The sequence below is a fragment of the Natrix helvetica genome, assembly GCF_964273705.1.
Source record: "Natrix helvetica genome assembly, chromosome: 3".
Taxonomy (NCBI): domain Eukaryota; kingdom Metazoa; phylum Chordata; class Lepidosauria; order Squamata; family Natricidae; genus Natrix; species Natrix helvetica.
The window spans coordinates 132214075-132237881 of record NC_138549.1 but is presented as its reverse complement, the minus strand read 5'-3'; the positions used below and the strand labels follow the sequence as shown (position 1 = coordinate 132237881).

Here is a 23807-nt window from a genome sequence, read left to right as displayed (position 1 = left end):
ACTTGCCCAATTATTCTATACTTATCTGGTATATTTTGATAAAAAATAAAATCTGCCATTAGGAGGAATTTGCCTGAGATATCACCACCTATAAAGCTCCATTATTATTATTATTTTCAGAAGACTTAGATAGGAACATGAGTCTTAATTATTAATAAAGCTTCAGACAAGGTTTTTGTTGTTGTTGAAGACGACAACAACAATGCATGACTTTTACATACTCATCTACTAAATAAAACTGAAAAAAATATTACATAAAAGCATATAGTGAATTGCAAAATTTTACAGTAACTTAAATCTTTAACTTAAATGCTTATATTGTATCAGATAATAGCTTTTATATGTTTATATTATTTTATGCTACTTGATGCTTTATTTTTTATTTTATGTGTTAATTAACTGTATGCTCTGCCTGTGAAATTTTAATTCTTAGACAAATTAAAAATATAATAAAGTATTACACTGTTTACTACTATTATTGTTTGCCATAAGGTTTTATTAGAGGTTCCTGCTGGCAGCTTCAGGTATTGTTAATAATAAACATTAATAATATGCTCCCATATGAATGTAATCCCCTTTTAAGACCATGCCAGTTGGTAGCCATCACTGCGTCTTGCAATAAATTAGCAACTCTATCATGTGTCTTCCTGCACCCTAGTTGCTCTTTTATTGAATTTGAAAATCCCAACTAATTCTATATTACATATAAGTCATTTCAGCTTTTCATTCTTATGCTCCATTCTGGTTGCATTTTTCAGATCCTACAACATCCCTGAATACTGGGAACTTTACCTATCTATTTTCTGAAATCATGGAATGAAGTCTAAGAATGAGATAGCACAGTATATTTTTCCTACAGATGGTGTCAAATACCTTGTCATCTTCAGTCACATCCTCCTTTCTGATAATTCATGAGGTTGGGCATTTGGTAGAGCAGCTTTTTAATCTGAAACTCAGCCAGGAGAAGTATTGCTTGAGGCACTAACAAACAGGTTCCTCTTGCATAAGCCAAGAATTGATCCTTGATGTGTTCAGCTTGGACTGCTGGGCCATCTGTCAACACAGGCTGTACCTTGTTTCCTGGCCTTGCTAGATTACCCCATAATTGCTCAAAGTACCAAAAGGCAGTAAGATGGAATCATTAATTTGTAACTGATCAGTTTTCACTGCCCATTTCCCATCCTGTTCATTTCAACTTCCCTTTCTATTACATCTGTCCTATGTTGATATTTCTTTCTGCCAAGAAACAACACGCCACATAATAGCTTTAAAACTATGGATTGCTCTGAAACTGACCTTCTTTTAGGGTTATTAATAGGCCAAGTATCCACAGTGTATGTTTCTCATTGTGTATATCACCTGTGAAGTCAAGGGAGTCATCTGGATATGTATATGCATCTGGCTGCAATAGGGAATTCTGTTCATCTATCACTCTGCACAAGTTTATTACATGTTTATAAGTACCACTGTGGGATATAACAAGTAAAATGTCATGTACCTCTGCAGAGTCTATTATTGTTCATCTGTGTACTGATATGGATTTCAACTGCCTCCTAATATGTTCCACTCTCTGAAATATCTTTTTCTAGGCTTTGCTGTTCCATAATCCTGCTTTCAGCCAGAAATGTAAAAATTCAGCTCATAGTATGGTGTTAAATTAGAATCTTGTTAAATTTCAGTAGTGTGACTATTGCTTCATATCGGGATGTGAATGTCAGAGGGTTAATATCTTTCAATAAATGGGAGAATCTCATGGGGTTTAGGAGTTCTTTTATTCTTCTTTCATACTGATTCATCTTGTGGCTTTCAACAAATCACTCTATTTTCAGCCATAATAGAGTGTTGCAAAGTTGTGCAGGTTGGAATTATCCTGATAAGTGAATATACAATTAAAAGATGATATATTGACTGTCATTCTAGAGTCTTGTTTCAGTACTTGTAAATTTAGTACAAACCCTATTGTGCTATTTATATAGTTCATGCAGAAACTATTTCTTAGAATAAGAATTTGTCATTGTTGCCACAGCTCACCATTTTCCTCTTGCCATTATCAGTCTCCTTTGAAAGAAAGATAAAGGAGAACTTTCAACTGCACCTCCAAAACTCTTTTGCATCTGTGCCAAACTGTGAGAGTTCTTTGAAATGCAATAAGAGAAGTGTTAGTAGTGAAGTTAGGAAGGCTTTGTTTGTTTAAAAAGTTTTTAACCAGTGATTTTGCTTGCATTCACATTCATTCTTGATTTCACCATTGCATTATTGAAGGTATGTTCTTATTTGTTGAATGGTTGCCTTTTCTTTATTTTTTATTCTCATTTGTTGTTAGGTTTTGTAGCATTTTAAAAACATGATTAATATTTAAAGTTGATTTATAAATCACTATTGAAAAGTAATGAATCTCTAAAACAAGTCAAAGGAAGAAAGCCTTAGTTATTGTGTGATTGACATAGAACTTCAACATTTCATGGGATTTCATTGTGGTTACCTGGTTTTAACACTCTTACATTGCATCTGGTATGATTTCACTAATGTTGGGGGGTGGAGTATACATTTGCTGAACATTTGTTTCAGCTCAGCTCAGCAGCTCAGGAGAGCTTTACTGATCAAGCATGTTGTTTAAAGGATGCTAATACTTTTGAAAAAGAAAAATCCCTAGCAATATGTAGAATGACCTGAGCATGAATTAAGAAGAGAATTGGCTAATGCAGTTCATATAGAGTTATATGACAGCCGATTCTCTATAGCTAGCCCAGTGGGGAATGTTTTTTCTCCTGACAACCACTCCTCTTAGGTATCTCTTCCCCTTTATTTAGAGTTAAGGGACATTTCAATATCTCTTTCAATTGTGTTTAGGGTAACATACAATTTCCTTCTAATAGGCATCGAAAGCATAGTTTGAATCTTGTTTCAAACATTATCTTCATATATTGCGCTACGTTTCACATAGCACGTGTGAACATGGCCATTGGATAAAATTACATTCAGATTAACCAGTGATATACTCCTTATCAATATACTCATTAAAAAATTGCATTTAAGTGGTGGCATTCCTTCCAGAGAGTAAGAGAGATATATGAAGTGTGAACCATTTATTTCCAAAGCTGACTTCTGAACAGATAACCACACTTAGCAAGTCATTGTTATATCTTATTTGCCTTTCTATGTGACACTTTTACTGTCATTTCAGTAAAAGCAGAGGGAGATGGGGCAAATTATTTATCTTTCAGACCCCATGAGTCTTAAATTAACATTGATGTCATTTTATATGGAAAAGCAGAACTAGATTTTCTTTCTTGGTGTATTGAAGAAACAATATTTTTTTTTATTTTTGTCTCTCTCTAGGTGTCCCAGATTCCTGTTGAATCCTGTGAACAGTATACAACCTGTGGAGAATGTCTGAGTTCAGGAGACCCTCACTGTGGCTGGTGTTCTCTGCATCACATGTAAGTTCAGCATCAACAAAAGATGGTTATCACAAGATCAACCCTACACCTTTAACTCCTCTGTTATTATTTAATAAAACTCTTTCTGTTCCTTTAGAGATTTTTTTTAGCTGTGGACTTCGGCAAATATCTGCCTTGTGAAAGAAATATAAATACAGTTAAGATAATAAAGATAAAACAACTGACTCCAGGAATGGAGCCATGAATATACAAATCCTTTACTCAAAAGAAATATAATATCATTTTAAAAGAACCTCTAAGCAGAATTAATGCAATACTGTTTATAATAAGACTGGAATTGTGATGCATCATTTAGCCTTCTAAATAAAAATAGTGGTAAATTTCCAACCCTTAATTAATTACATACATACAGTATTTTTACTATAAAATAAATGTATTCATGAGGGTTTTTATTTTAACGCATGCAAGAAGCAATCACAATCTTTAGAAAAAGAAACAATCTCAGGCTGAATTTGTAATAGCAGCTACCTTCCTTATACTTTGTTTTGTACTCCTGTCTTCTTTTCCACAAAACAAGCTAATACACACCTGCCAAGAGACTTTCTTGGCATCAGTCACTTCCTTTCAACTGTAACTTAATAGAATCACTGCTTAAATACCCCTTAGAATTTCAGAAACGCTAGATTCTTCAGCCTCTGATTTAAACCTTTTACAGCAATGAAATTGCCAGGCTTGCTAGCCTAAGTGTTCTCTCCTGAGCTTGAGGATGTCTCTTAAGACAAAGGAAAAAGGTTTTCTAGGCAAGATCTTAAGGGAATCTGAGGGAGATGTGCCACTGAATTATTGAAGTGCTCAGTTCTTTTTTTGCCTTAATGACCATGCTTCTTTAAGCAGAACAAGTCTCCAAAATCTAAAAGGAGAGGTTAGTAGTTCACTTAAGAAAAGAAAGAGGATTTCTCTATGTATTTAATTTTATCTCCCATGCCCACAACACTATTAAATTTAAAGACAGAGGGGACCAACAAAATATCAACTGGCCAAAGGACTCTGCAACAGGTGTTGGAAGAGGGATAAGGAAATCATGGAGAAAAGCTAATATAATAAGCTAATTGGATCAACACTCCATTTGCAGCAGGTTTAGTTCAATGCCGCATATGTGTCAGAAGGTATTTATTTCATCATTGGATGTTTATTACCATCTCTTTTTTAAAAAAAAAGAGGAAGAAGAAGAAGGCAATACTGTTCCTCATAACACTTTTAATCACCACCTTGTACTCAAAACAAAACAATATACAGATTGCTTTTTTTAAAAAGCCTCAGATTCCTTTTTGCCAAAAAGGAATTAAAAATAGTTTCTTAAAAAACTTAGCCGAAGACTAAATACCAAAGCATCTTATTTTTCACAATGACCTAATAAAAACTCAACAGAAAAAAAAAAACCCAGCACATTTCTCCCCTACATTCTTGTTCTGTAACTCTTAAATGTTCAAAAGCTTATTAAAGAGGACATTATAGTTTGTGCATTTGCTTAAATGCCTCCCTGAAGAGAAAGGTCTAGATTTTTAGAACTGACATTTCTTGAGTTTTTGCAATATTTGTGTTGCTAAGGTACTGTAAATATAAGGCAACAGTCCCAAGTCTAGTTGGGAGATCAGAATTAGCCAGGATGTATTATACAGTATAAGACAGAGCATGTGGCTTTCATAGTTAGATGCTGGGTTGGATGTTAGCAAGCTTGTGTTCAAGACCCATGTGGTGCCATGGGATGGAGTGAGCTCTTGTCCTTTGCTCCAGCTCCTGTCAGGGACATGAAAGGAGTCCCCAAGTGGGCATTCCCCAAGCAACAGTGATCTTACCAGCTTCTCCTTTCTACCTACAAGACCTCAATATTTCTGATGTAAGTGCAATGCAATCATAAAGGACATAAATATAATATGTATTCCTCCTGATCATATGCTATATATAATTGTTTTCTCTTTCCCAATCATCTCAACGAGAGTAATATGATATATACCAAGGCAATGCTTTTTCTCTTCATACTACATAGAAGAGTGCCTATTTTTGTAAACATATTTGCACTCATGTTCTATAATTTATTTCATTTTCATCTGACAGATCTTGCTTCAAAGTGAAGAGCCTCCAGTTGTCCAGGCTTTCATGTATCCCATCACAAATTGTAGATCTCTTCTGAGTGTTTCCACAGCAAGATACTCTAAATGTATCTTCTGGTTTATTTTGAGCAAATACTCAGGAAAACTTCTAGACTTGGTACTATCTACAACTCTGCAAGCTCACAAATTGTGTTTCATTAATAACATTCATTATTCAGCCTGGGAGATTAAACTTCTCAGTTAAATGGAAAGGCAGTGGGCAGTGTTTGGGTTTGGTGTGGCAGAAGTACATAGCACCTTTCAGCATTCATTTAAATTGTGACTCTTCTGGAGATCTCACTGGAGCAGGAAGTTGCAGGAAATGACACATTTGGTTTACGCAGTTGCAATCAGGTGCATTATGTACGTGTACAACACATAAAAGGTAGTTTATGATGTAAATCTTTGCCTTAAAATTCAAAGGGGATGAAAGTTTTGTTCCTTGTTTTCTTCTGTTCATTTTTATCTCACAGTGGCTAGCACCCATGAGAAGACTGCTAAAGGATGTCCTTCATTCTGTGATTTCTATAGCTAGTATTATCTCCAGAGCTATTTATCTCTGTTAAGGCAGTTGCCATAAATAGTATGATGAAAAAAAAGAGGCACTGAGCAAGACAATGAGATAAAGGCTCCACCCAAGAACTCACAGTTTAGAACAATCTCACAAATTTACTTAAAGCACAACAATTCTTTTCCTGGGCAGTATTTATATTTTGGTTCTTATTAAAGTAGAGGAGTAGAGGGAATAACTATATTTTGCCAGATATTTCTGGGGTCCTTTGCAAAGGAAAAATGGTTGGCAGCTCTCCTCTTCCCCTCCAATCACCAAATGCTATTTCTAAGCCAAAGCAAATGGGTTTTTAGTAATAAAGACTACAGTTTTGTGGTCTATTCTTGTCACCTCATCTAGAGGAAGTTTGTCATGGGAAGATTAAGATTCTTTGTTGAGCAGTCAGCAAGTCTACTAATGTAAATGCTTTATCTGAGTCTGAATCTAGCTATACCAAATGGAAGAGAGAGAAAGAAAGAGAACAGTACAACAGGCTTTTGCAGTCTGCATTCTTTTTATTGAATGTGGGCTCGGCAATAGATAAAAAAACAAAATATTAGGGTATCAGTTATACAGTTATCAGAACGAATCCTTCCTTTTTCCCTTCCTCCCCATCCAGCTAGATCAGATGAAGATTCTTGGATGAAAAGCAAAATATCTTCATCTGAGAATGAAGGGAAAAACCCCATAGTTGCCTTTTGAAAATAGTTGCCTTTTGAAAATAGTTGCCTTTTGAAAAAGCACTTTTGAAATATACAAACAATTGTTTTCAGAAGAATGTACTAAGGGCTACAAATGCAGTCTTCTCCATTGGACTTCAGGTTCCAGGAGTTGTGTTAGTAGTGGTTATGGTAAGAGGTCCAGTATACCCAAAGGCCACTTTAGGGAAGATAGTTAAAGTGGCATTTGGGATCTCATTTCAATAAACTTAGAGAGAGCTTGGGAAAAATTCCATGGATGAGAATCCTCGAGGGGAAAACAACTCAAGAAGCTTGGGAAATTTTGAAAAATGAGATTAGAAAAGCCCAGTCTAACACAATACCAATGAAGAAGAAAAACAACAGCTCCCAAAAGAAACCAGCATGGCTGCATAAACAACTATCTGACAAACTGAAAGACAAAAAAAGTAAGTATAAAAAGTGGAAGGAGGGGGACATAACTAAGGCAGAATATCAGCAAATAGCCCGAGCCTGTAAAGATGAAGTGAGGAAAGCTAAGGCTCACAATGAAGAAAGGCTTGCCACAAAAGTAAAAATTAACAAAAAAAGCTTCTTCCAACATGTTAAAAACAAGAAAAAAGTTAAGGAAACAATTGGTCCATTGCTAGGAGAAAGTGGCAAGAAGGTGACAAGCAACAGGGAGAAAGCAGAACTATTTAACTCATGTTTTGCATCTGTCTTTACACAAAGGGATAAAACAGTCCAACCTATCAAAAGCAGCACCACAAAATTAGGAACACAAATTGAAATAGGGAAGAAAATGGTAAGTGAGCACCTGTCTACCCTAGATGAGTTCAAATCACCAGGACCGGATGGATTACACCCCAGAGTTCTGAAGGAACTAGCAGACGAGATCTCAGAACCACTGAATTATATCTTTCAGAGATCCTGGAACACCGGGGAACTACCAGAGGACTGGAAAAGAGCTGATGTGGTTCCCATCTTCAAAAAAGGGAAAAAATTAGATCCAGGAAACTACAGACCTATCAGCCTAACCTCAATACCAGGAAAGATTCTGGAAAAAATAATCAAGCAACGAATTTGCGAACACCTAGAAGCAAACAAAGTAATAGCCAAAAGCCAACATGGATTTGTCAAAAACAGATCATGCCAGACTAATCTTATTGCATTCTTTGATAATGTGACAAAATTAGTGGACCAGAGGAATGCCGTTGATATAGTTTACTTGGACTTCAGTAAGGCTTTTGATAAGGTAGACCATAACCTACTACTAGATAAAGTAGAAGAATGTGGGTTAGACAGCATCACCACCAGATGGATTGGTAACTGGCTGACCAACCGCACTCAACGTGTAGTTCTCAATGGAACTGCATCTACATGGAGGGAAGTATGCAGTGGAGTACCCCAAGGCTCTGTTTTAGGCCCAGTACTCTTCAACATCTTCATCAATGATTTGGATGAGGGAATAAATGGGGAACTCATCAAATTTGCAGATGATACCAAGCTGGCAGGAATAGCCAACACTCCAGAAGATAGGCTTAAGATACAGAAGGATCTTGACAAACTTGAACATTGGGCACTATCTAATAAAATGAAATTCAATGGTGAAAAGAGTAAGGTTCTACATTTAGGCAACAAAAACGGAATGCACAGGTACAGTATAGGTGATACCTTACTCAGTAGTAGTAACTGTGAAAGGGATCTTGGAGTCCTAGTGGACAACCATTTAAATATGAGCCAGCAGTGTGCAGCAGCTGCCAAAAAAGCCAACACAGTTCTAGGCTGCATCAACAGAGGGATAGAATCAAGATCACGTGAAGTGTTAATACCACTTTATAATGCCTTGGTAAGGCCACACTTGGAATACTGCATTCAGTTCTGGTCGCCACGATGTAAAAAAGATGTGGAGACTCTAGAAAGAGTGCAGAGAAGAGCAACAAAGATGATTAGGGGACTGGAGACTAAAACATATGAAGAACGGTTGCAGGAACTGGGTATGTTTAGCTTAAGAGAAAGAAGGACTAGGGGAGACATGATAGCATTATTCCAATATCTCAGAGGTTGCCACAAAGAAGAGGGAGTCAAACTATTCTCCAAAGCACCTGAGGGTAGAACAAGAAGCAATGGGTGGAAACTAATCAAGGAGAGAAGCAACTTAGAACTGAGGAGAAATTTCCTGACAGTGAGAACAATTAATCAGTGGAACAGCTTGCCTCCAGAAGTTGTGAATGCCCCAACACTGGAAGTCTTTAAGAAGATGTTGGATAGCTATTTGTCTGAAACGGTATAGGGTTTCCTGCCTAGGCAGGGGGTTGGACTAGAAGACCTCCAAGGTCCCTTCCAACTCTACTATTGTATTGTATTATCTATCCAGAATTGTAGAATAATCAATGTAGATTTTGAGGTGGATTGCTGAAAATGAGAAACACTCGACCCAGTAGAATGTTACATAACCTTTTCTTGCAGCATGATATAGAAAGATAATTTATCAAATGGAGAGAAAAGAGTCCCCAACTTTTCCAGTGCTTTTTATTCATTCTGGGGTAGTATTTTTAATATAATTTTATTAAACTAACCATTAAGTATTACGAGAATTAATATATATTAACCTTAATCCAATACATTACTTTTATATTCATTTACTTTAATTTTAACATACACACTTTTTCTAAAAATATAGTAAATTATATTCTTCCCACATCTCATTTTTTTATTCATAAAAACCTATAAATCCTCATCATTCAGTCCTGGTCATTAAAATAGTTACCAAAAATCATAAATGCATATGTTTTAACCATGATCAAATAAACCAACTTTATATTATTTTGCTTTTAACAATCTTGATTTTAATTAATTAAAATTAATGTCCAAGCCCTTGATTTATTTCATCACTTTGTATCCTCTCAAAACTCCTTCAAAACTTTAACAAGTCTCACTTTTAAATCCAAAACAAACAGGTTATCCAATTTATCTTTCTGTCTGATTATTTCTATGTTCCCTTTAATTATTAAGAGTTAAGCTGATGTTATTTATAAATCCAGTGTAATTGTTATCAGCCACAGTACAGAGTACAACTCTATCCTTGAATCTGATGATGTTGCAGCTGAATTTGTTTCATCTTTTGTTCACTGCACCTCCTGTTCACTGGAGGCACAAGGCACAATTTCCAAGCCCCAGGTCTAGGCACATAGAGAAGCAAGCAGAGCAATGTTCCTCAATGACCTTTCTTGAGAAACAGTGGTCAAGGCATGAATAATTGTAGCCAGCTGATTGCAAACAGATTTAATTAGCTCCATGTGCTTGCAGTCCTTGTTGGAGACAACTGTTTAGCTAAACAGTTCTTGAATCATGTTCCTACTTATTGTGATTCTTAACCCTTGGACTACTTGATTTGGCAGTCTGTGGCTTTTGTAGTCACAGGCATCTCTGAGCTATGCTATTGCTTCTTGGACTGTATTTGACTCACTTCGGGTGAGCATTCTTTACTAGGCATTTGAATTACATTCTTGGGTGCCATTATCTGACTAAACTACAGTAAATGTTTCTGCTTCTAAAGTACTTTTTTGTGCCTGTCAGTAACCTTGAAATAGAACAGTAATATCTTATTCCATGTCATTCTTGTAGCATATTTTTATATCCACATTCAAATCATTGTTAGGCTCAGTTTTGTCTGGTGAAATCTGTTCCTCTTCTACAATCTCTTTAAGTCCCATTTTTATTGTAGAAGACAATTTTGACAAATTTCTGCATGGATTGTTCCCAAATATCTTTGAAGTCTTTCACAGGAGTATTTTGTTCCACTCTGCATTAGTTGGTCTCTTCTTCTTTAATTATAATTTTATTCTTTCTGGTTCCCTCTAGAGTCCAACCTTTAAAATCCCCTCTTATCATGTTTTTCTCTAATCAACATTTTCCCATGAGAAGTTTTGTTATAATTAATTGCAAGTTTTTCATATTTTATGTAAAATTCAAAATAACCCACAGAAGAATACTTGTAATTAATTTCGAAGTCTTAATTCAACTTTGTCTGACCCTTAAATCAATTTATAATTCTCCAGAATCAATGTTCTAATCATCCTTTGCCAGTTTATTCCAAAATAATCCTTTCAGTACCTAAAAACTTCTTTCAGAAAAGAATGGAAGGAGACACCCCAAGTGTGATAAAACTTGCCTTTCTAAAGGTTCCTAATATCCTGAAAGCAATTAAAAAAGCAATTTCCAAAAGTGGTTAAGAGATGAAACCTAACACTTGTTTGACGATTCTGAACTGTGGTTGGGCAAAATGGTGATCTCTCTGCTCCTATAGCTCTAAGGCCTCTAGAGACTGCTGGTTTATGGTCTCCTCGCAGCCCACATTGCATCCTGCAAAGAGGAAGCAAGACCAAACAAACAGGTCGAATGAGCAAAGTTACTTTAAAATTACCATTATTACATCTACAAAATGGTTAGCAGACCTTAATAAGCATTCCAAAAATGTACACTAGCTATAGCCAGCAACAAGTAACCTTTTTTTCTGTTCTGCAAATTGATAAAGACTGAGAAGTAACTCAGTTAAAAGGATACAATTATAAGATTATTTCAAACTTTAGCAATACCTACTGAATAAAGGCTGGAAGGTATTATATAGGGCCAAGCGTAGGATAATAGTACATTAAGCCCTGAGCAAAAGGAACAGAATTCCCAGTTTTTAAAATGGAATGGTTAAGGAAATAACAGTGGTAGCGTGGCCTTTATGCTGCCCTATTGCTGCAGTTTTTAAAAAATCAAGGAAAAAATACTTGTTAAAAGTATTGTCATGTTTTACTTATAGCTATGACATTGCCGCTGGGTATATTTATATTATATTTATATAATTAAGCATAGGTGTACGCGCACACACACACGCGCGCGCACACACACACACACACACACACAGGCTTAACAAAGGAGAAATGCATATTTTATATAAGCCAACATTTTATAAATATCAAAAGAAAGCATTCAGACCCCTGATCTGTGTTAACTTAATTGGAACCCTCTCATCACCCCCTTTCCTTTTTTTCTTCTTCTTAGCTCTCTTTTTTGTGACAATACCATCCATCACCTGTTTGGTTCGGCATCTTCTAGTCTTCCTGTCTAGCCTCACCATATACAGCACATGACTTTATATCCTGTTCCATAGGACTGATTGGGTAGCATTACTTCTAGCAGTTTCTCGGAGTTGTCCTTTCATGAGTGCAGTGACATCCTAACCTCTCATAATGAAGGAAATGGAAAGAAGAAAGAGGGATTAGCCTTTTCTCTACATTTTTCTTCATCTTGATATATTTGAAGAGTTTCAGTCCTCTTTCTGCAATGAAATGACTTTGGTGATGAGCCAGGTGTCCAATGCATGCCAGCTGCAGAGTTCATAACTCAGCTTGTGGCATGGGATGGTTTCTAATCTAAGGAGGCAGTGCGGGAAAGACAGCACCTGGATGATTCAGGTGTGCATCTAATGCTTTCAATGAGGAGGCAAGAAATCCAAGCTTCACCTTTTATGAGAAGGAGTTTAATTAACCAAAAATTTGCTTTTTAATTAAAATGTAGCTGGTGCCCTGCTTTCTTTAAAAAAAATACTGTGACTAGTGGAATGATGATTGGCCACTTGTAGGCAAGATCCTAATTGTATCTATTCAGTTTCATGACTGAGAACTTGTTTTCAAGCAATTAACATACCAAGTCTGCAGAGTGTGGAATGATCCAGTTTAAGCTTCAACATGGATAATCTTTCAAAATGTGATTATCTCTCTGGAAAATCTGTTCCCACTTAAGGGTGCCAAAGCCTTTAGAGAATAACTGCCTTAGAGCCTAAAACCCTTAGAATCACTTGCTTCCTTTCCATCTATTCTCTCTACTGAAAATAGCTATAATTCATGTACCAGATCTGGGTACAAGTTCATAAAGACATATTTATGTACTAAGCAATTGAATTTCTCTTCACTAGAGGAAGGTAACATTTTTGCATGCGAGCCCAGGTGTGGGGGTTTTTTGGGGTGTGTGTGTGAAGGCAGAATGTTTATATCATTGAACTAGGCCTGCCTCGCCATTATTTCTCCCAGGGGCCAGCATCTACTGCACATGAAACCATAGACAAACAACTCTATGTATAGTTCTACAATAAAGAGGCTACCGTGGCTCAATCGCTAAGCTTCTGGTAAATTATGATCAGGATTGGTCAGTTGACTTGGGGGGGGGGGTCAACTGTGTTGCTCTTAAATGGATCCTTTCTCAACCCCATTGCAAAGAGAAGGGTTCCTTAGTTGAGTTTTAGGCCAGAAAGGTGAGCAAAAAATTAAAGGTAGAGCAAACCCAAAATACTACCGTGTTTCCCCGAAAATACGACCTGTTCTGAAACTAAGGCCTTGCCACATTTTTTGTGTGAGTAAAAATATAGCCCCCCCTAAAAATAAGCCCCCTGGACAAACCTCCCTCCAGCCAGGCATAGCACCGCTCACCGACCTAGCGATATCCCAAAGGAGCCAAGCTGCGGGAGCCAGGGGAAAGGTGCTCATGCTGCTTGGCACCTTCAGGATACCGCTAGGTTGGGGAGTGGTGTTCTGCCTGGCTGGAGGGGGGAGTTGCCGGGTGGCTGCTCCCTTGCGAGCGGACTCCCGAAGAGCCGGGCACAGCCTCAGGGGTGAAGCAGCCATGAAGTGACCACGCTCACAAACAGCCGTCCGGCAAATCCCCCTTTCCAGCCAGGCAGAGTGCCATTCACTGACCTAGGGGGTATCCCTAAGGTGCCAAGCCATGTGGCGGTCTGTCGGCTCCCCAGCTCCCGCAGCTTGGCACATTTGGGATATCCCCTAGGTCGGTGCATGGAGCTCTGCCCAGCTAGAGAGGGTGGTTGTGCGAGTGCCTGTTCCGCCCCCAGCTCGCATGCCTCCCAGCCTCACCTGCAGGGAGAGCTGGGCCAGGGCACCACCACTGCTGCTGCCACTGCGCTCCAAGCATAACGTCTTCTCCGGCTTCCAAATTCTGGAACTCAGCTTCCGATTCTTCCAGCAGCCCTATGGCAGCTGGGCCATAACCATAGAGTGCACTGCTAGAGCAGCCGCTGCTGGAAGAATCAGAAGCCAAGTTCCAGAGTTTGGAAGCTGGAGAAGAAGTTATGCTCAAAGTCTGGGGGCGGCGGTGCCCAGGCCTTGCAGGGAGAGCTGGGCCAGGGCATGGTCAGCCTGGGAGTTATGCGAGCTGGGGACAGAACAGGCGCTTGCGCAATCACCCTCTCCAGCCGGGCAGAGCTCCATGCACTGACCTAGGGGGTATCCCAAATATGCCAAGCCACAGGATCTGGGGAGCGGACAGAATGCCACGTGGCTTGGCGTCTTAGGGATACCCTTTAGGTCACTGAATGGCACTCTGCCCGGCTGGAAAGGGGGTTTGCCAGGTGGCTGCTTGTGAGCGTGGTCACCTCATGACTGCTTCACCCCTGAGGCTGTGGCCAGCTCTTTGGGAGCCCGCTCGCAAGGGAGCAGCTGCCCGGCAACCCCAAAACAATAAGCCCTCCCCTGATAATAAGGCCCAAGCCATATTTTGTGGCCAAAAGAAAATAAGACCCTGTCTTATTTTCGGGGAAACACGGTACTTCTGCTTTAAACTTCAAGGGAAAACAAGCACACGGATTGGCAGAGCCACAATTTCTTCTTTTCTTTTGAAGACAAAGGGGAAGGATAACAAAGAGAGGATTGAAGAAACCTGTATTATAGTATTTGTTTTATGGTTTGTGTTATCAAGAAAGTGGCTGTTTCAGCAATATGATGTTTGGAGGAATTGCAACAAGTGGCATAGGCTGCCCACTCCTGGCCTACAAATTTAACAAAATCTATTTGAATCTGGAGAGGTGCCACTTTATTTCCATAGAATTAGAAAAACAAGCAAGCCATCAACCTGCTGGTAGCAAAGGTCTTTAATAAAGTCAGCATATTCTAGCTGATATTTGAGAAAGTTCTACCCAGCCATGAATCTCAAATATCCATGTATGTCTGATACATGGCATGTACAATATAAAAATAATTATTACTTAACTTTGATGTCTTGAAAACTTTCCCCTCAATAAGCACACCCTGATTAAAACTCTACCGAAAAACCTGGCACATTTTTTTAAAAAAAAATCTGACTGCTTTACTGGCTATCCCTGCTTGCTTTCTTTTAATGCTCTGCTTTTGGGTTTTATGTTGTTGTTGTTTTATAGCTGAGCCATTACTGTTTTATTTGATAGCACTTTTTCTTGTTTGAAACTAAGGCCAGATGTGACTAATCCATTTAACTTTGTAAATGTATCTAAAATAACATGTGGTTAGTAATGTTTTTATAAAACTAAGAAAGCAAGTAAACAGTGAAAAATATTGTAAATAAGACATTGCTGAGAAGTTTGCATTACAGCTAAATACACTCTGCAATCTCTCTTACCTACTGCTCACAAAAATGAGATTAATCTCTAGAAGAAATGCAGCGTATATAATAAAGTCCTGGTAGAAGATCAATTGTTCCATAAATGTTATCATTTTTTCTAGTATTATGGGGTGACAGTTACCAGTAGGAGAATATTAGACTATGCAGATAACTTTGGGTGTACCTGTTATATATGTTTTCAGATGTTCACGGAGGGATAAATGCGAGAGAGCCAATGAACCTTTCCGATTTGCAGCCAGCATCAACCAGTGTATGAGTGTCATTGTTCAACCTAGCAGCATCCCAGTTTCTGAGCATAGCCTTCCGGTAGGTAGCCAAGGCAGGTAATTGCTTGCTTCATCATCTCTATTGCTAAAAAGGATGTGATCGTCTCTAGTCTTGAATAGTACCACTCAAGTAATTTTATCTAACATTTCCTGCCTCAGCTTTCTATAATTATACCAATAGTTATTACTTAATACCTGCCATTTGCTTGCTTCACAGCCTGCTTTTGACAAGCAAAGTCAATGGAGCAGTTGTGTGATATATTGCTTAATGATTGTGTGTGAGTTACTTAACACCTGCAGCAGAACTGACATTGTATCAGTTCTGTGATCATGTTATATTGTGATCATGTGATGTTTTTCTTAGCAACAGAGGTTGTGATTATTAAATGAGAGCTATCTATAATGCAGATTGAAACAATTCTCTGTCTCAAATTCCTGAAAGTAACCTTATTCACAACAACATTGTGAATTTGGGATTTTTTAGATTTTAACAAATTAATTTTGTTTTGTTTTTTGGTGCATTTGTCTTTGAGTGTAACTTGTTAACAAAAATCTACTTCCTCTGGTATGCATATTTTGGAAATGTTATCATTTAACACAGTGCAAATATTCTAGTTTTCCCATTTGTCCATTTTTAAAATGAGACCTGGTTTGATGAATTCTAAAAGGAGCAAAATTAAAATACAGTATATTCTGGTTTTCATTGATGTTTGAGAGTGTAAAAAAGCAAAAAACTCTAGAAGCAAGCTATTTTCTTTTCCATTTGACGATTACATAGTTTTTTTCAGAAGCAAGACCTATTCATAGCCATTTCATAGAAAAACAGTTTGAATTATTCCATGTAACTTTCAGCGTAAGTACAATGCTTTGAGGTGTCCATTAATAAGCCAAAGCTGATTATCTTTTTGCATACCATTGTGAATGGGTTTGGGGGCATTCATTTTGGGGTGTAAACAGCTAAAGCATGCCAAGTTCTGTATAACACATTCTGTATATGCTAATGAGGTAAAGGGGCAGAAATGATGGGAAATGTTAATTATGTAATTATGGACAAATTACATTAATTCTGATTTAATGGCTAACCCTTTTCCCAAGTGGTCTGGTATATCAAGACTTTATACTGATTGGAGCAATTTGTGGGGATAGGCCCCAAGGAAATATTTTACTTATCCACCTCCATTTTGATTTGTTTTTTAATTTCAACCAAGAATTGACCTGCAAGAGTTTTCCAATTAAAAATGAAGAAGTTATTAAGCCTTGTTCTTCCACGCTATGATAGAAATATCACCTCAACTTATTTACTTAGATCCTGCCTGTATTATTTTTATAAATTACTCAAGATGGCAAACATACCTCATATTCTTCCCTCTTCCTATTTTTCCACAACAACCATGTGAAATAGTTTGGGCTGAAAGAGAGTTACTGATTCAAATCCACCCAGCCAACTTTCATACCAAGGCAAGGTTAGAGCTCACAGTCTCCTGGTATCTAGCCTGGTGCTTTAACCCCTAGACCAATGTGACTGTGGTATTAGGTCAGTGAAGCAATTGCAACTGATATATAATGACTTTAAAAAAAAAGTTTAAACATTTTGCTTTGGTGTTCTTGAAGTATAGAAAGAAATATACATACTGTCTTCTATTTTATGCTTCTTCTCTTCTTCTTCTTTTTCCCCGTAGCTCAGCTTGCTGGTGAATGATGCTCCGGACCTGTCACCTGGCATAATTTGTGTATTTGGAAACCTCACTGCAATAGAAGGCCAGGTTCTGGGGAACCAAATTATATGCATCTCTCCATCCCCTAAGGATGTCCCTGCCATACCTGTGGACCAGGGTGAGCTGGCTTCTCAGTGATAAACCGGTAGTACTTAGAGCAAGAACCAGGAGATTGGACAGTAATGGTCTGCATTATGAGATTGATTTAGATTTACTTTATTGCTGACATCTGCAATATTGGCCTACTGTCTACTCTCAGGCACTCTAGAGTAGCACCCACCAACTTGTGAAACACCTGTCAAAAATGTTGTTATTACAATCAAATGTGCAAGATTCTATTCTTATAGCCAATCTCAGTAAAAAAAATAGTTTTAAACTTCCTAAGAAGCTGATTTTCTGGTCTTGTCTGCCTAATGGAGCTGAGATCAGTCTTACGAGATTGATTATACTATATTTCCTCCTTCTTTTTCTAGCTCAGTGAATTAGGGAGGTTTCTGCCTAAGTTACTTTCATATGTTATCATGTAGTCCTGGACTTAAAAAATGCTTCACCCTCGTTTGCCTAGATAACGGATCCTGAATATTTCAATCAGGGCCACCTTCCTTACATTATTTATTTTTAAAAGTCTAAGAATCCATACATTTTGGAGATTAATATTATTACAATCTATACATTAAGTACGGTATACTCCAGATGTGCCATGATTGTATACTCCAGACATTGGCCATGCTGATTGGGAAATTTGAGAGTTTCTGGTAATTGTTGATGCTCTGAAAAACTACGGTATATTATTTCATTAAATTTATTACAGCCACCCACTCCAACCCTCTAGATGGCCTACAACGTATAATATTAATTAAAGCCATTAAGAGCCTGGATTTTAAAAAAAACCAGCCTGGACTGACAACAGCCTAAGGCAGACTAAAAATGAGGAGAAAATAAACTAGAATGTCACTGTTTAGTACGTGAAGTATTACCTGAATTGGCAATGGGTATATTTGGACTGGAGCCAACAGTTCATGAAATGCAATGAACACAAGTATCTCCCTGACATTTCTATTCAGAGTCAAGATAGCAGAACCAAGTAACAAATAAGCAAACTATTCACACCAGATTTAACATTACTTTTGTAGCTAGGTAATACAGAGAATTGAATTTAGTCTTAGAATCTTTCTTTGTATCGTTTCCACTAAATTGTTATGTTACCAAACTCAGCAACACAGTGCGCTGGAAGGCTGCAATATTTTCCTACTGTTTTCTTAATGTTGCCTCTTTTATGTCATACTTTTAGCTAATTGCATAGAAACAAACGAAGTCAACTGAAGTAGGAGATAGTAGTGCTCTACAGGTAGTCCTCAACTTATAACAGTTCAGTTAGTGACCGTTTGAAGTTACAACGGCACTGGGAAAAAAATAAATTATGACCATTTTTCACACTTATGACCATTGCAGCATTACCATGGTCACGTGATTTATATTTAAATGCTCAACAACTGACTCACATGTATGATGGTTGCAGTGTCCAGATCACCATTTTCAACCTTCTGACAAGCAGAGTCCATTGGGAAACCAAATTCAATAAATAACCATGTTACTAATTTAAGAACCATAGGGATTCACTTAATAAATGAGGCAAGAAAAGTTGTAAAATAGAGCAAAACTCACTTTACAAATTTCTCACTTAACAACATAAGTTTTGCACTCAATTGTGGCCGTAAGTTGAGGACTGCCTGTATAGCACATGATTACAACTCAATAAAGGAATGCTTGAAGCTACTCAGATCTGTAATAGTGCTATCTAAGTAGACATGTCCGTTTTTGGTGGATATAATCCTGAATAGTGCTGTGCTAACATTGTGGTTTCAGTCACAAGTATATGCTTTCCATCCTGTAACAATGAAATATAAATGTCCATGATGAGCTTTTATGTTTGCATTCTGTTGTCATGCTATTTGCTCACTTTAATTTCCAGTCTAAAACCATTTTGTCTTAGGAATGCTTTTCATAAAGGAATAGATTATTACTTATCATTGATTTTGGACAAAGCTTTAACCCCAAAAGCAGACAAGAAAAATGTCATTGACATCTATGCCTTCTGCATAGTAGGTGTAATCTGCTTCTAGCAGATTGTACAAACCCCACACATTTAAAAGCCAGCCTTCAAGCCATCTGCTTGCTAAGCTTACCTATCATTAGGGGTCTCCATCTTTTGTTATTTAAGGAGGGAAAAGGAGAAGTTAGTGTGGGTGTTACTCATGCTCTAAAGTATGATTCACTCCCCATGAGTGGGTGAAGGTTTCCATTTTTTGGGTTCCTTCTTTGCTAATATAATTGCTAGCAAGATTTCTCTCATACCATTACCGAGCAGCTAATTGTTTGAAATGTGTTTCTTACATTGTCTCATTCACAAGTAGCCTTTTCTGCGAGGAGAGCGTTTAATAAGCATGCATTGAAGTTCATGAAAGATCTGGGCAGTGTATAGAGCAGAAATGCCAGCAAATGGCTAAAAGAAAGTAAATGCAATTCATGGCAGTCATGGCTATGGGCCATTTTACCTGGAGGGAGAATAACACAGATCAGCAACTGGCCTTCAGTTTCAAGATGCAAATGATCTTTTTGTCTATTTCAAAAGATGTGGTTATTGGCAGGTGTTGCCTACCACATTGCCAGCCAATTTCCATCAATCTTTCTTCTCTGGCACTGGATGGCATTACAATAACTGCTTCTGATTTGAACAGAACTCAGCAGAGAAAGTGTAAATTTATGTTTCAATTTAATTAACGGGTGCATTTCTGTCTCTTTCAGTCTTTTCCAGTTTTTCAAGGACTGTTTCAAAGACGTCAGGGTTGAGTCTTCCCCAGTTCTTCAAAATTATTATCGCCTTTATTAGTCATTTTGCACTTTCAAATGAATAGATTCCTATAATTTTATAGCAGCCACTGTGAATATCTTTCTTTGTGTACTGTCATAGGTATATGGTATTAACATTGAATATTCGAGATTCTACCTATCAATTTTAACTACATCAGTATAAACATTCTAGCAGTACCATGTATTTTCATATGGGGCAACATGAAAAAATTCTGGGCTATGGAAGTGTGAACAACTCCCCTATTTATTTTACACAAGAAGTGCAGCACTAAACTGGAATTAACTTAACATAGTTGCTTTGTGCATAACACACTATGACCAAGCCAAAATGTTAACATGGATTAACTATTTTTCAAAATGTTAAGGGAACAGCTGGGTTCCCATACTAATGATCCTCAAAATATCAAATTAATTTTAAGCAAAATTACAGTATTATATAAACTTCTGCATTAGCCTCCCAGAAATCAGATGAACAGTGGTATAGGAAATGTGGTTTATATTTTTTAATGTTTCTCACACAACCCTATGTATTCAGAGAGAAAAGGCTGACTTGGGACTTATTTTAATAGAATAATGGGTACTAATCTTAAAGATACTGAGAAAACATAGGAAGATAAGTGGCTTGTTGGTTTATAAGCTTCAGGATTTTTATGGTTTAGAGTTCAAAAGACACCATTATTTTCTGATTGGAAGATTTTAAGAAACCAGTGCTATAGCGCTGGAAGTCTGTAACCCAGTGATTTTGTTGAAACAGTAGGCACGTTGCCACCAATTATTCCAGTAAAACAGATTGGCCTAACATAGAAGTAAATTAATTTGATTCCACCTTGTTTGAAAAAAAAATTCAACTATACCACGAAAGATTGGGAAAAATACTTTTAAAAGATCAGAAAATAAAGATGAAGGAACAGGACTTAAAAGATAATTTAAAAATGCATAAAACATCTGTTAAATTCCCATATTCTTCTTGTGTATGATATTTCAATAATTTCTTTGTCCTTTTTTCTCCTCAGACTGGTTTGGCATAGAGCTTCTGTTGAAATCCAGAGAAACTGGCAAGACATTTGTTAGCACAGAGTTCAAATTTTACAACTGCAGTGCCCACCAGCTGTAAGATATCTTCTAATGTTTCTTTCATTGAATGCTTTATAGTTAGAGATTTTTGCCATTTTATTTGCAAAATTACTGTGTATCTGAACCCACTAGCTAGGATTCACTAGTATTTATATAAAGAAGAATGGCTGGTTACTTGGTTTGTTAGGATAATTGTTTTTTAGGTATCACTTGGACATATAATACAGTCATTAGAAAAATGGTTAGATTTCAAATGCACTTTTCTATGATGTAGTTACAATATTATGACATTAAATTAAGCTTCTTCAAAGTTGTTCTGCATGATTTCTATAAACAGATAACCTAAATAAAAATTAATCGATTATATTGTTCTTTTTAACTGCATTGTCATTTCAGTGTCAATTACTAGTACTTCACTAAACCTTCAGTTACTGAAAGACTAAACTTTAAAAGTAAAATTTCACAGTTTATTAACTTTTTATGCAGAGGTAATAAAAAAAACTTTCCCCAAACTAGGAACTCTACAAAACAATGGCCACTCAAAGTGTAAGAAGGCATTCCAAGGTATTTCAACTCATAATAAAATATATATTCAATGCCCAATATAATAAAATTATATGCTCAGTATCAGTATCTAATAGCAGCACTTACATGCTAAGATCATAAAGACTCATTTTGATCTGGGAAATGGAAATTAAAGAGCATGTGTCATTCAAATTCCTGTCAAAAGAACTAAAAAGAGTCAGAAATGTGTTAAATAAGTGAGTAATTAAATATGTTCATGCTACTTAATATTCCCACCCCGCTAGATTTGTAAGTGTATGATTAGAACAAGTTTTTAAAAGTCATTTCAGAAAAATAAAAAGCAGACTGCAGTTAAGTATTAAAGATGGACCAACAGGATTTATGTGTGTTTTGCAAATAAGAGGTGGGATGCTCACTAAACTTTTTTGAATTTGAAAATGAAGAATTATCTGTTTGAGATGTTGGAATCTTTTACAGAACTCAGACTTATTAGCCAGAAGACCAGGAATTGGGGAGGGGGATTCAAAATCTTGCAGCTGTCATGTGGAGAAAACTGGTCCCTGTAATTAATCTAGTAAACTCTCCCTGATTTGGTAAGAATTAGTTGTGTTGAAGGAAAGGATAAACAAGTGTATATTAAACCAGTGATATTAAGCCATAACACATTTAGGTATGGTTTATTTTGTTGTACAAGCAATGGCAAAGAGTCTTGAACATTTGCAATGAAGATGAACTCATCTCTTCCTGTTGGTCCTCTTTTTTGGGGAGAGGGAGAGCAATATTCCATTGAAACTGCCTTCAGGAATTTTAAGGGTGTTCCCATACCATACCCCCAGTGCTTTCAGCATCATACTTCTTTTCTGATCCCCTGATCAGAAACCAGAAGTCTGATTATTCATTCACTTAAATATTTCCCTTATACGAAACCTATCCATTAAAATTTGATATTTCAATATTGATGGAACAGAATTAACTCAATTGGGCCTGTCCAAGCACAAGGGCAAGATGTTTAGGAAGGTCATCTGTATAGGCTGAGTATCTTGAGATTTCATCTGGCTCAGTTCATAAACACTTCAGACTAAAGAGAAAAAAAATCAGCAACATTCTCCTTTTTATTTGCACAGGACTTTTAAGATTCCCAAGTATATGCGCTAGATTGGAAACAGTTTAACTGGAATATCAGACTTTCATTGAATAATTGTTTGCATTAATCAGGTGTTAGTATCTATACCATGGAGCCTAAAATTTAGAGAATATATTTGGCAACTAATTGAATTTTAGAGAAGCCTAAGATTTGAATCAGGAAATTTTCTTAGCTGTTGAGATTCTAAGATACAATATATTGGAAAAAAGATCTTTGCAATGAACCCCAAAATACAGGAACCTATGTTATGTGAACTTAATGCTTTGGTTCAAAGGCACTGGTCATATGCAAAATACCCTGAAAATATGGTAATGCTTCTTACCTATCCTAAGAGATTATCACAAAGTATTAAAGCTACCTAAGCATGGTGCATGAGAGCTACAAACTTTTTTCAAATGAAATATTTGTTCTGTTTAAGAACATATATAAAGTGCTGCTGGCTTACCAATAATACTATTATTTATAAGGCATTATCAATAATAATCATATTTGCCTATGTTCTTTTCTTGGCAGATGCCTGTCTTGTGTCAACAGTGCCTTTCGCTGTCACTGGTGCAAATATCGAAACCTGTGCACTCATGATCCAACAACATGCTCCTTTCAGGAAGGACGGATCAATGTTTCTGAGGTATAAACACTGGATTTAGGAACTGTGGATCACACAGTTCTGGTGCAAGTCTTAAATGTCTGCCTTGTGATTTAACTGAACTCCCTTTTCTCATTCCCACTTCACATTTTGACAAAGTAGGGTGAAAGAAATAGAGAAACTTGATTGGTGATCTCATTCCTACACAAGATATGTTGGAATATGAATATGAATATATATTGAGATTGCAAATATCTATAAATTCATAGTACAGTTCAAGCCAGCTCCGGAGCTATATTTGGAAGAAGACCAACTGTGAAAAACACTAATGACTCTCTGTTGGCTGTAAATAACATATATTTGATATGATAATAATTCCCATCATTTATTTCAGGAAAGATCAGTTTTT

At 36.9% G+C, this 23807-nt stretch overlaps 1 protein-coding gene across 2 annotated transcripts in view; it reads left to right on the top strand.

Moving 5' to 3' along the window:
• The window catches only part of PLXNA2 (plexin A2), a 477739-nt gene that overhangs the window by 269970 nt on the left and 183962 nt on the right, over positions 1 to 23807 (top strand). For both annotated transcript variants that reach the window (XM_081948333.1, XM_081948334.1), the window contains exons 5-9: positions 3340 to 3440; positions 15400 to 15523; positions 17163 to 17316; positions 21083 to 21179; positions 23326 to 23440. In XM_081948333.1, coding sequence (XP_081804459.1) covers positions 3340 to 3440; positions 15400 to 15523; positions 17163 to 17316; positions 21083 to 21179; positions 23326 to 23440 — 591 coding nt within the window. The remainder of the gene's footprint in view (positions 1 to 3339; positions 3441 to 15399; positions 15524 to 17162; positions 17317 to 21082; positions 21180 to 23325; positions 23441 to 23807) is intronic.